The sequence below is a fragment of the Pseudophryne corroboree genome, chromosome 11, assembly GCF_028390025.1.
Source record: "Pseudophryne corroboree isolate aPseCor3 chromosome 11, aPseCor3.hap2, whole genome shotgun sequence".
In the NCBI taxonomy this organism is placed as follows: domain Eukaryota; kingdom Metazoa; phylum Chordata; class Amphibia; order Anura; family Myobatrachidae; genus Pseudophryne; species Pseudophryne corroboree.
In genome coordinates, this window is record NC_086454.1 from 289,206,825 (window position 1) to 289,219,187 (window position 12,363).

The 12,363-nt window shown below is 43.2% G+C and overlaps 1 protein-coding gene across 1 annotated transcript in view; it reads left to right on the plus strand.

Annotated features, from left to right (window-relative positions):
• Positions 1 to 818: 818 nt before the first annotated feature.
• The window catches only part of LOC134970177 (5-hydroxytryptamine receptor 3A-like), a 54,927-nt gene continuing 43,382 nt past the window's right edge, over positions 819 to 12,363 (plus strand). The window contains exons 1-3 of the mRNA XM_063946196.1: positions 819 to 864; positions 8,017 to 8,165; positions 11,143 to 11,187. Coding sequence (XP_063802266.1) covers positions 819 to 864; positions 8,017 to 8,165; positions 11,143 to 11,187 — 240 coding nt within the window. The remainder of the gene's footprint in view (positions 865 to 8,016; positions 8,166 to 11,142; positions 11,188 to 12,363) is intronic.

The window sequence follows — 12,363 nt, forward strand, 5'->3', positions numbered from 1 at the left end:
TAACTCTTTCCTTTCCTATGCAGTCAATTCTCTCTCCTTCTGGTATTTTATGATACTTCTATGTAAAATATTTGAATATCCATTTTAGACAAATAGAACAGATACATGTTGTGAGTTTTTTAAAGAGGCCAGCAAGAGTGAATTTAATTAAGAGTGAATTTAATTAGCCGCGATAATTTACTGCAGCTAATTGACCCCCCCCCCAAGGGCTATCCAATTAGCCCTGACGCTAGCACTTATGGGGGATTTTTTTGGGGGGACCTGCTGAGGTCCAGAAAAAAAATCCCCAATAAGTGACCTGTTTTTGCTCCCGCGATCTCAAAAACACATAGGTCCTGGAACTTATCCTAGATCCTATGTGTTTTCATCCAAAAACAAGTACATTTTCAGGTGAAGAAAAAGGGGTTCAATTTAAATGCCTGAAAAAAACATTGGGCAAGAAATTGTGGTAAAGCTCCTTTTATCAACCCAAAAAATTTTGGCGCATAATTGAAATCCCTCATAAAAGATCTGACAAAACAATAAAGATGAAGTCATCCACAAAATTAAATTAGTTCTTCACTTATATATAGAGCACCAAATATTACAAATGGCACAGTTGCACAAATGACACAAAACAAATTATACCAAGTAAAAGGCACATTTATATAATATAATTGATAATAAGAATGTAAGTGGATTGTTACAATCATGCAATTTGTTCTTTTTAAACAGGTTTCTCTACTTTTTTTAAAAGTCAAGCTTGATCCCTCCCAGTCCCAACAGAAGTCTCTGAATATTAAGTAATATGATCGGTAACACTCGCTTAGGATCACAGAATGTCTCCTTACAGTGTCTCCATACTTCTTACTGTCATCCTGCTCGGTAAGTTATATTAAATAAAGCATGTGGCAGCTTGTTAGTGATATTCCAGAAGCCATATGAGAAGTCAATATTGTATGCAGTCTTTGCATGTTTGGCAGGTTATGGAATAGATTTATAGGTCTTGTATTAGACGTGTTCTAAAGTGCCTATTGTGCAGAACTATTGGTTTTCATTTATTGAGCCCAAAGAAAAGTTAATGCAAAATGACAGAATACTCTATACCACTGCTTCCCAAACTGGTCCTCAAGGCACCCTAACAGTCCAGGGTTTAAGGATATCCATGGTTGAGCACACATGGTATAATCAAAACTATTGAGCTACTAGTTAAGCCACCTGTGCTCAGACATGACTATGCATAAAAATTGGACCAGTAGGCTGTCATTAAGTACCGAATTTGGTAACCACTGCTCTGTACCAAGATATTGTACAGAATGTGTGTGTGTATATATATATATATATATATATATATATATATAGATAATGTAACCGATGAGGCGGCACTACCAGTTTGACAAGTGAAAAATCTTTAGTGATTCATCAACGTTTCGGGGGCTCTCACCCCATCATCAGGATAACAAGCGTACAAAAAGGTAGTACATATTTATACTCACGGACTGCTCGTTCTCCCGCCCCGCCGCCGGCCGCAGCCCCGGGACTCGTCTGCACACTTCCGGCTTCTAGTCATTGACGTCATTAGCCAGACACAGCATGTCAACGCTGCGCTACAGAATGATTGCCCAGGTTCCGAAATCTTTAAGAGGAGGTGACTGTGCAAAAAAACTTCTCCAACTTGAGGCCAGGTTTATATTCACCCTCGATACAGTCAATCCCAAGGGGTTGAATGAGTCCCTGAGCCTATCGTCTTTTATAGAACATCAGTTCTTCTTGCAAAGTTAATACTAGTGTAGTGGAGTATCTCTCAAAACATGCTTCACAACATGAGTAGTTTTGTTATGCCAGTATATGTGTAAAATTAACAAGGCACCTGAGTAGCGGTGTGCTAAATGTACAATGTAGGGTTAAATAACCCAAGCATGTTTAGTAGTTCTTACTATATACAGAATAGAGTATAGATTTTATTTCCAGCAAAAACACACCACAGCATTGATTAATGTATACATACTGGTAAACAGTGATTTAAACTAGAGTAGTGATATACGAAATATTCATTACTGTGCTATGAAAGTGTGCCACACATCTTTAAATAACATGGGGTTACGTTGTGTATATGGGATTCGCATATACCCAGGAAGGCACCAGGAAGTTACACTTGTGGGACCGCGCTGCCCTCAGTGAGTGCCGGGTTTGGATATTGGTGTATATATATATATACATATAGTCAAAGGAGGGTATTCGGCACTCCTATATATTCAGATAAACAGCATGCCGGGTGCCATCCACAACGAAAAGGTCATGTAGCAAATAGATGTTGGCGGCACTCACGGTCTTATACGGACACCAAGAAATGAGATCACTCAAATCCGTGTAGCTTAACGTTTCGGTCTTTATTTGACCGTCATCAGAAGTCACAATAAACTATTACAAAAGCTTACCTATATACAGTCAGAGTAAATCACCACACGTGCAGCGTCCCCGGTTCTCTCGGAGACTTACTTCCGGTTGCGTCTTCCCCATGGACAATGTTGCCCTGCAGGTGTCGCATACCGGTGTGCGCATATCCCATCACCATAGTAACATACAGTATACACAAAGAACAGGCTCAGCGTTCCGGACAGTAACACTGCTGAAGAGAGCAAAAATAATACAAACGTAGCAGCTTGGGACATACTAAAAAAATTATTGAAAAACAGTTAACCATGAGGCGTGCCGATGCTTGATATGGATAACAAGATATACATCTAAAAGATGTACAAAATATATCAATTATTCCATACACAACAAATGCCATAATTATTTACAGGAAACAAGCAAATGAAAGGGTCTTATTGAGCCCGTTGGGTGACACCGTATTTAACCGGTGTATCCAGCGGGCTTCTTTCTGTAAGAGGGCTCTATGTCTATCACCTCCCCGTTTGGAGAATGGGACCTGCTCTAACATTTTGTAACGCAAGCTGGCCAAACCATGCTGGTACTCTTTTTAAAAATGCTTGGCCACCGGTTGGTCAATGTACTTACCCTCTAAAATTTGCTTGATCGCACTTCTGTTCTGTGACATCCTTTCCTTAAACTGACAACTAGTCTTACCTATGTAAAAACAACAAATTTGCTAGTGCAGGTTAAAACCTGCTTAATCTTAATCCTGTTACCATTATGTGGATTATGTGGATGTAATACATAATCACCGGTCTCCAAATAGAGACAGGTGGTGCAACCTGTGCACTTATAAGTACCGGGTTTCTTGGAAAGGAGGAGGAGCAATATTAGAGACAAGGTAGTGCATAATGATGTCTCCCCATTTTCTGCCCCCCACCGCGGTGACTTTTCTTTCCAAGAAACCCGGTAATTATAAGTGCACAGGTTGCACCACCTGTCTCTATTTGGAGACCGGTGATTATGTATTACATCCACATAATGGTAACAGGATTAAGATTAAGCAGGTTTTAACCTGCACTAGCAAATTTGTTGTTTATTGCATCCGGTGTCCCTGTGGGCTCCTTTACATAGGTAAGACTAGTTGTCAGTTTATAAGGAAAGGATGTCACAGCACAGAAGTGCGATCAAGCAAATTTTAGAGGGTAAGCACATTGACCAACCGGTGGCCAAGCATTTTAAAGAGTACCAGCATGGTTTGGCCAGCTTACGTTACAAAATGTTAGAGCAGGTCCCATTCTCCAAACGGGGAGGTGATAGACATAGAGCCCTCTTACAGAAAGAAGCCTGCTGGATACACCGGTTAAATACGGTGTCACCCAACGGGCTCAATGAGACCCTTTCATTTGCTTGTTTCCTGTAAATAATTATGGCATTTGTTGTGTATGGAATAATTGATATATTTTGTACATCTTTTAGATGTATATCTTGTTATCCATATCAAGCATCGGCACGCCTCATGGTTAACTGTTTTTCATTCATTTTTTTAGTATGTCCCAAGCTGCTATGTTTGTATTATTTTTGCTCTCTTCAGCAGTGTTACTGTCCGGAACGCTGAGCCTGTTCTTTGTGTATATGTTACTATGGTGATGGGACATGCGCACACCGGTATGCGACACCTGCAGGGCAACGTTGTCCATGGGGAATGACGCAACCTGAAGTAAGTCTCCGAGAGAACCGGGGACGCTGCATGTGTGGTGATTTACTCTGACTGTATATAGGTAAGCTTTTGTAATAGTTTATTGTGACTTCTGATGACGGTCAAATAAAGACCGAAACGTTAAGCTACACGGATTTGAGTGATCTCATTTCTTGGTGTCCGTATAAGACCGTGAGTGCCACCAACATCTATTTGCTATATATATATATATACACACACTGCTAAAAAAAATAAAGGGAACACTAAAATAACACATCCTAGATCTGAATGAATGAAATATTCTTATTAAATACTTTGTTCTTTACATAGTTGAATGTGCTGACAACAAAATCACACACAAATTATCAATGGAAATCAAATTTAATAACCCATGAAGGTCTGGATTTGGAGTCACACTCAAAATTAAAGTGGAAAAACACACTACAGGCTGATCCAACTTTGATGTAATGTCCTCAAAACAAGTCAAAATGAGGCTCAGTAGTGTGTGTGGCCTCCACGTGCCTGTATGACCTCCCTACAACGCCTGGGCATGCTCCTGATGAGGTGGCGGATGGTCTCCTGAGGGATCTCCTCCCAGACCTGGACTAAGCATCCGCCAACTCCTGGACAGTCTGTGGTGCAATGTGGCGTTGGTGGATGGAGCGAGACAGGATGTCCCAGATGTGCTCAGTTAGATTCAGGTCTGGGGAACGAGCGGGCCAGTCCATAGCATCAATGCCTTCGTCTTTCAGGAAATGCTGACACACTCCAGCCACATGAGGTCTAGCATCGTCTTGCATTAGAAGGAACCCAGGGCCAACCGCACCAGCATATGGTCTCACAAGGGGTCTGAGGATCTCATCTCGGTACCTAATGGCAGTCAGTCTACCTCTGGCGAGCACATGGAGGGCTGTGCGGCCCCCCAAAGAAATGCCATCCCACACCATTACTGGCCCACTGCCAAACCGGTCATGCTGGAGTATGTTGTAGGCAGCAGATCATTCTCCTTGGCGTCTCCAGAGTCTGTCACGTCTGTCACATGTGCTCAGTGAGAACCTGCTTTCATCTGTGAAGAGCACAGGGCGCCAGTGGCGAATTTGCCAATCTTGGTGTTCTCCGGCAAATACCAAATGTCCTGCACGGTGTTGGGCTGTAAGCACAACCCCCACCTGTGGATGTCAGGCCCTCATACCACCCTCATGGAGTCTGTTTCTGATCATTTGAGTAGACACATGCACATTTGTGGCTTGCTGGAGGTCATTTTGCAAGGCTCTAGCAATGCTCCTCCTGTTCCTCCTTGCACAAAGACGGAGGTAGCGGTCCTGCTGCTGGGTTGTTGCCCTCCTACGGCCTCCTCCACGTCTCCTGATGTACTGGCCTGTCTCCTGGTAGCGCATCCATGCTCTGGACACTACGCTGACAGACACAGCAAACCTTCTTGCCACAGCTCGCATTGATGTGCCATCCTGGATGAGCTGCACTACCTGAGCCACTTGTGTGGGTTGTAGACTCCGTCTCATGCTACCACTAGAGTGAAAGCACCGCCAGCTTTCAAAAGTGACCAAAACATCAGCCAGAAAGCATAGGAGCTGAGAAGTGGTCTGTGGTCACCACCTGCAGAACAACTCCTTTATTGGGGGTGTCTTGCTAATTGCCTATAATTTCCACCTGTTGTCTATTCCATTTGCACAACAGCATGTGAAATTGATTGTCAATCAGTGTTGCTTCCTAAGTGGACAGTTTGATTTCACAGAAGTGTGATTGACTTGGAGTTACATTGTGTTGTTTAAGTGTTCCCTTTATTTTTTGAGCAGTGTATATATATATATATATATATGTATAAAACATGATTTATCAGGCCAGGTTACCTTCTTCCAATTCTCCATGGACCAGTACTGATGCTCACATACCCAATGTAGGTTTTAAATTGGTGGTGGACATGGGAACTCTAACAGTCCGTGGCTATGCTGTTCCCTAATCAGCAATGTGTGTTCTGGCACTTTTACATCATAGCCAGCATTAAAGCTTTCAGCAGTTTGTGCCCTTCTCAAAGTCACTCAGATCCTTATCCCTGCCCAGCAGCCTCAACAACTGACGGGTCTATTCATGAAGCAGTGAAAAGTGTGGAGAGGTGAACCAGTGGAGAAGTTGCTGATGGCAACCAATCAGCATTGATGTAACATTTATAATTTGCATACTAGAAAATTATACAGAGCAGCTGATTGGTTGCCATGGTCAACTTCTCCACTAACTCACTTCTCCACTCTTATCACTGCTTCATGAATCATGTTTACTTGCTGCCAAATAATATATCCCACCCCTTGACTGGGGCCATTATAACAAGATGTCAGTGGTTTTAATGTTATTGCTAATCGGTGTGCGTATAGATATATACCTGTAATGTAATAGGTTCTTATACAACTTCTGATAACCAATAGTCTTATGAATCAAAGAAGGTGAACAACCTAATAAAGAGACTATTACTGTCACAGAGCTGGGAATGAGACATTTTTACAGCTTTTATATCTGTCGTGTTTTAGATGTTTGGTTGCAGTGCAAAGTGCTGTTACCACTGTGAAGGATTTGGGCACTGGAAGTTCTGTGGTTTTCACACAGCATCAATTCAATATACAACAGTGGCAAATATTGATGCCCACAAAGTTGCTGGTGTCACTTTGGGGGTGAGAATGTAACACTGGGCAATGTTGTATGGTGATCATGTGTCATCACCAGATAATAGGTATTAGCAAGGGCGTAGCTACCATAGGTGCAGGGAGTGCAGCTGCTATGGGGCCCAGAGCTGAGAGGGGCCCACCTTCCCTGTCAAAGTTACATGTGTTATATACATTTTTCGCCATTGGGTGGTACATAGGGGTCCTTTAAAACTTTTTCCTTGTGCCTGCAATATATCTAGGTATGCCCCTGGACCTGCTCATTGTAGTGTGGTAATAAATGAACTGGAGGGCATTTCAACGTTATATAATATAAACCGGGGCACTGTAATGAGGCACAATATGAATGGGGAGAACTATATATTATAATGTGAATTGGGGGTATTGTGCGGCATAATGTCTACTGGCAGCTCTGAAATGTAACACAGGGTGAACTTAGCACTACTATGATTCATAAAAGAAACTATGGGGCATAACATTAAATAAGGCTCTACTATGGTTCAGAAAAGAAACTATGGGGCATAACATTAAATAAGGCTCTACTATGATTCAGAAAATGAACTAGGGCACTATTATAGGGCATAAAATTAAGAACTGCTGCAGAGAAGTGTCTCTCTAGAAGCATTGTGACGGGGGCCCCTTCAAAATGTTGCTATGGGGCCCACAAAGTTCTGGCTACGCCCCTGGGTATTAGGTTGGTATATCATTTGAAAGAGGGAACCCAACGTGTTTAATACTGTTCCTCTTATAAAAATCTCTTCTGTCGCAGATAATCATTATGTTTTATTTGTAAGGTGACACAAATCTCTGTAGTACAGGAAACTTAGTATAGCAAATCATGCAAAATACATGCGATACATAAAAAACAGAGCAAGCGCATCTGGGATTGTCGAAGTAGCTGAAGACGTGAGAAAGATGTTTAAGGGTTTACAGTATGCAATATCTGCCCCTATCCCCCCTCACTTTCATAATTACAAAGTAGACTTTGGTACTGTGCCTGAGTCTACTGTGCATGTCCAGGTCTCCACAACCATGGTGCCAACTCCATCTTTCGTGTGATTTCTCTATTGCACAAGCAGAAATCTTCATGAAAATGGCTACCACACCAATTTTATGCTGATTTCTGCAGTGCCGGCTTGGAACTCTGGAGAGGACAGTATGGGTGGAGTGTAAAGGAGTGTTCACCATTATAGAACCTGTTTATTCAAAGAGTATCCTATTCAGTATTGGTTGTGTTCTGTAATACAACATTGGTGCTCCATCAATCTCATGTTTTCTGTGCTGTTCTAGGTACATGCCACTGCCAATCTATCTGCAGTTTTAATGATGTGCTGCAGAATCTGACAAACATACCAGGTCCTGAAGAGCGGCCAGTGAAGAACTGGAGATCTCCCTCTATTGTCTACATAGATCTGTCCTTGTACTCCATCGTCAGTTTGGTGAGACCTCAAGGCAATTTATATGCTTTTAATTTTGGTCTTTTTCTGATTGTTATATTGCACAATGATGATGCTAATGATGATGGTGACGATGACGATGTCCAAACTCATTACTACATACTGTAGGTGAATGGGGGTCATTCCGAGTTGATCGCAGCTGTGCTAAATTTAGCACAGCTACGATCATCTTCCCAGACATGCGGGGGGATGCCCAGCACAGGGCTAGTCTGCCCCACATGTCAGTCCGGCCCCCCACACACAAGTACAAAAGCATCTCACAGCGGCGATGCTTTTGTACTTGAAGAGTAACTCCCGGCCAGCGTGGCTCCTGCGGCTGGACGGGAGTTACTCGTCGCTGGTCCGGCCACGCCTGCGTTGGCCGGACCACGCCCTGATAATGCAGGCTAAACGCCGCCATGCCGTCCCCTCCCGCCCAGCGAACGCCTCTGCCTGTTAATCAGGCAGAGGCGATCGCTAGGTAACGACAGCCTTCGGCCGTCTGGCATGCACCGGCACACTGCGGCCATGGCGTATGCGTAGTTCCGAACCAATCGCTGCTCTGCAAACAACTGCAGCGTGCGATCGGGTTGGAATGACCCCCAATGTGTGCAATTATAATTTTCTGCTGTTACTCTCAGTCACCACTTCTGGAAAATGTGAAGGAATATTTTTTGGTAGGATCTTACAAGCAGGTCAGTAAATCCTGCACTTTATTCTAAATACTCTATAATATAATAGCCTAAAGTGTGGTTATATACTGCACCCATACATATAACTATAGGATCTATTCTCTGGAATTCTTGAAATTAGGGTATTCCAAATTAGTCTTGTATCCATAGTTTAGAGCTCTATTCTTCTGACACACTAAATATGCCCATGTTGACTAGAGATGCGTGGACCCTCGTGTTTTGGTTTTGCCAAAGCCACTTTCAGTGTTTTGTTTTTGTTTGTGCCAAAACCTCGCTCTAGTGTTTTGGTTGGGATTTGGTTTTGGATTTCTGTAAAATTGATTAAAATAGTGAAAAATCATGTAATTTTGACATATTTTTTTCCTACTGTATTATTGACATCAGTAATATGAATTTCCAGTCATTTTCAGTAAATTTGACAACCTCCCAGCTCACAATATTGCCTTTAGCGGTATTGTCCAAAAACTGCACAGAGCTATCTGGCTAACACAGCAGTTTAAGGGGTATATTCAATTGAGGTCGAAAACTGCAGTCTGTCGAAAAGACGGCAGTTTTCAACTTTTTTTGGTCGAATCCAGATTCGACATATTCAATATTTTGCTATTTTTTTTCGACAAGTCGATAAATTCGACTTGTTGAAAAGCACGTGGATCGGCGGAATACCTGCCGATCCACGTGTTAATGTCGAAAACGGGGCCAAATCCGACAGGTTTCGGCCCCCTTTTCAACCATCTCAGTCCGACATCAAAATGATATCGGACTGAGATGTGGACCCGGAGGAGGCGAGGGGGGGGGGGAGCCGCAGGGAGACGGGGGGGGGGGGGGGGGAGCCAGCGGCAGCCAGAGGGGATCAGCGCTACAGTAGTGCTGCAGCCGGATGTCACTCACCTGCCCGACCTCACGGCAGCCCCCCCCCCCCTCTCCTCCGCTGGGTCCCATCTAAATTCGACTTGAAAAAGTCGAATTTAGATGGGATTGAGTAGGGGTTGTCAGATCCATTCCGACAAATACATAATGGAATGGATCCGACTTTAATTGAATATACCCCTAAAAGACTAAGAAACACAGTGGCACTGGCATAGCAATAGCAGACAGGATGGCCGTTTAAATAAACAATACGGCTCTATGAAATATCATCATTAATCAAGAACTAGATCAGAGGCCCCAGGCCAGGGCAAGTAAATGGGGGTAGAGTATCTTAATACTGTTTATGCAGTGGAAGCCATGTAAAGCAAGTCATTGTTTGACTGATTTGGTTGGTTGATTAATGATTATATGATTAAGAACAGAGAAACTTTTATAACTATAGAGAAAAGAAAAACGAAGACCTGGGCCTTACAAACATGTAGTGTGGAAGAACGAAGATAAAGCAAGTCATTGTTGAATTGATTTGATTACTTGATTAATCATTTGCATTGCAATAATGTATGTGATGCGACTGCAGCCAGGAGTGTGTTACCTGGCTAGGTCACATCACATACTGTATGTCTGGCTGGCCTGCTGCTTCCCCCATCTTAAATGGTGGAAAACCATTCTGCACTTCCCCCTGATGCAGCAATCCCCTCGGAGTGAGGCTGCGGTCTCTGATCGCCGACATCACTCCCTTGGGAGCAGCATTTCGGAGCGCATGGACCGCACCTAAAAGTGCTGGTCTATGCTGATCTCTGCATGTGCTGATAATGTGCTGATCTCTGCATGTGCTGTCTCTGATAACACCCATGACACCACAGTGCTATGCATGCACCCAGAGTGAAGAAAACAGAGGGTGAGGCTTGCGGGTACAGCATTTTCTGTAAGGCTACACCTCCTTTTTGGGTGCAAGCAAAAGTCCCATTTTAATTTTAAAGAAAGTTGTGAGGTATGTTACGGTACCTGGAATAAACCATGTTACAATGCAAGGGGTGCAAGTGCATGCATTTACTTATTTTGCATGCAGCCCACAAATACTGGACAGCTTTATTTTTCACTGCACTTTAACTTTCAGCTAGGGAACACCCCTCCTACATCTAAATCTCTCTGCAAAATGTAAATCTACCCCACCTGCAGTGCAGCATGGTTCTGCCATGATACAGTTACTGTACAATACTTGCTCTTTATTTTTATTTTTGATTGACTCCACATCATAATTAACGCCTATATAATTACAGACCAATCATCTAAATCTGAGTTACTAGTTGGGAGTTGAACAGTAAGCATCATGCATCTTTCACTGTAATCTTCCTATCCTTGTTGTCATGACTATTGCATATAAAAATTAAATTGAAGTGAAATCTAATTGTTTTTTGCAGGACACCAGCCTACAGACTCTCACCACATATATCTGGTTCAACATGGTAAGAAGTCCAGTTTCCTGTACCTTTTGGACTATTTGACTCTTTCTCTGAATTTCACTATATCAATCTGCCAGTGTTTTTATTTTATTTTTACTGTAGCCAACCATTTTGGTTGTTGATCTCTGACATTTTTTGTCACTGAAACTTTATACTTCTAATGAATACAGATCATTGGAATTTCTATTACATTTCTGCATAATATTCCTACATTCCTGAAGCCTGATTTATGCTGATGAGAATTCTGCAGTGCTAATGCGTGCAGTTTCAAGTGGGAAGCTGGAGTACCCACTCAGGACCATCTTAACGTATAGGCACACTGGGCAGCTGTCCAGGGCCCCATAATTCTAGGGTCCTTCAAGCATGGACAGGCTGGGCTGGTGCCTCCTGAGCTTCTTGGGAGGCAGGTAGAAAATGCTCTCCAGCCGATCTGATCCAGAACGACCAGGCAGCATTCTCTACCTGCTCCCAGCTTGCAACCAAACAATGAATGGCTGTCAGTATGCTGATTGGTGGATAGTCTGGGCTATCCACCAATCAGAGTGCAGCATTCTCTACCTGCGTCCCAGGCTACAACCAGACAGTGAATGGCTGTCAGCATTCTGATTGGTGGATGACTGGAGCTATCAACCAATCAGAGTGCAGCATTCTCTATGGCCAGACAGTGAATAGCTATCAGCATACTGGTTGAAGTCTGAGAAATTTATGGAAGCAGTCCTAATGGGGGTGCGGTCTGATGAGGGGTTGGGGTCTGTTGAGGGGGTGGGACATGAGCAGCACAAGACGTATAACATACCATGTGGCCATGAGTGGCTGTACTGCAGAGATGTAATAACAGAATGAATGGGGACAGTGCAGTGTACTGAATATGGTGGGCTGCCTGTCATGTGGGGGGTGGAGCCACATGACAACACACAAAAGATAAGCTGAAGGCTGCATAAGCCTGAGGCCATAGAAGAGCCCAATTTTTTTGTGATTGGTTGTTGGTGACTAAGCAGTTGCCAGGCAGATCAGTGTTTTCGTGGGTATTTTTCCTATAGGATTATAGGGCTGTCCATCAAGGGTTTAGGGGTTGGTCTTGGAATAATATATAAGCCATGGTCATGTGCCTCAGACTTCCTCTTGCCATGTTGGAATGGCCCAGGAAGGCTGAGTACCCATTACATTTATTACTCTTGT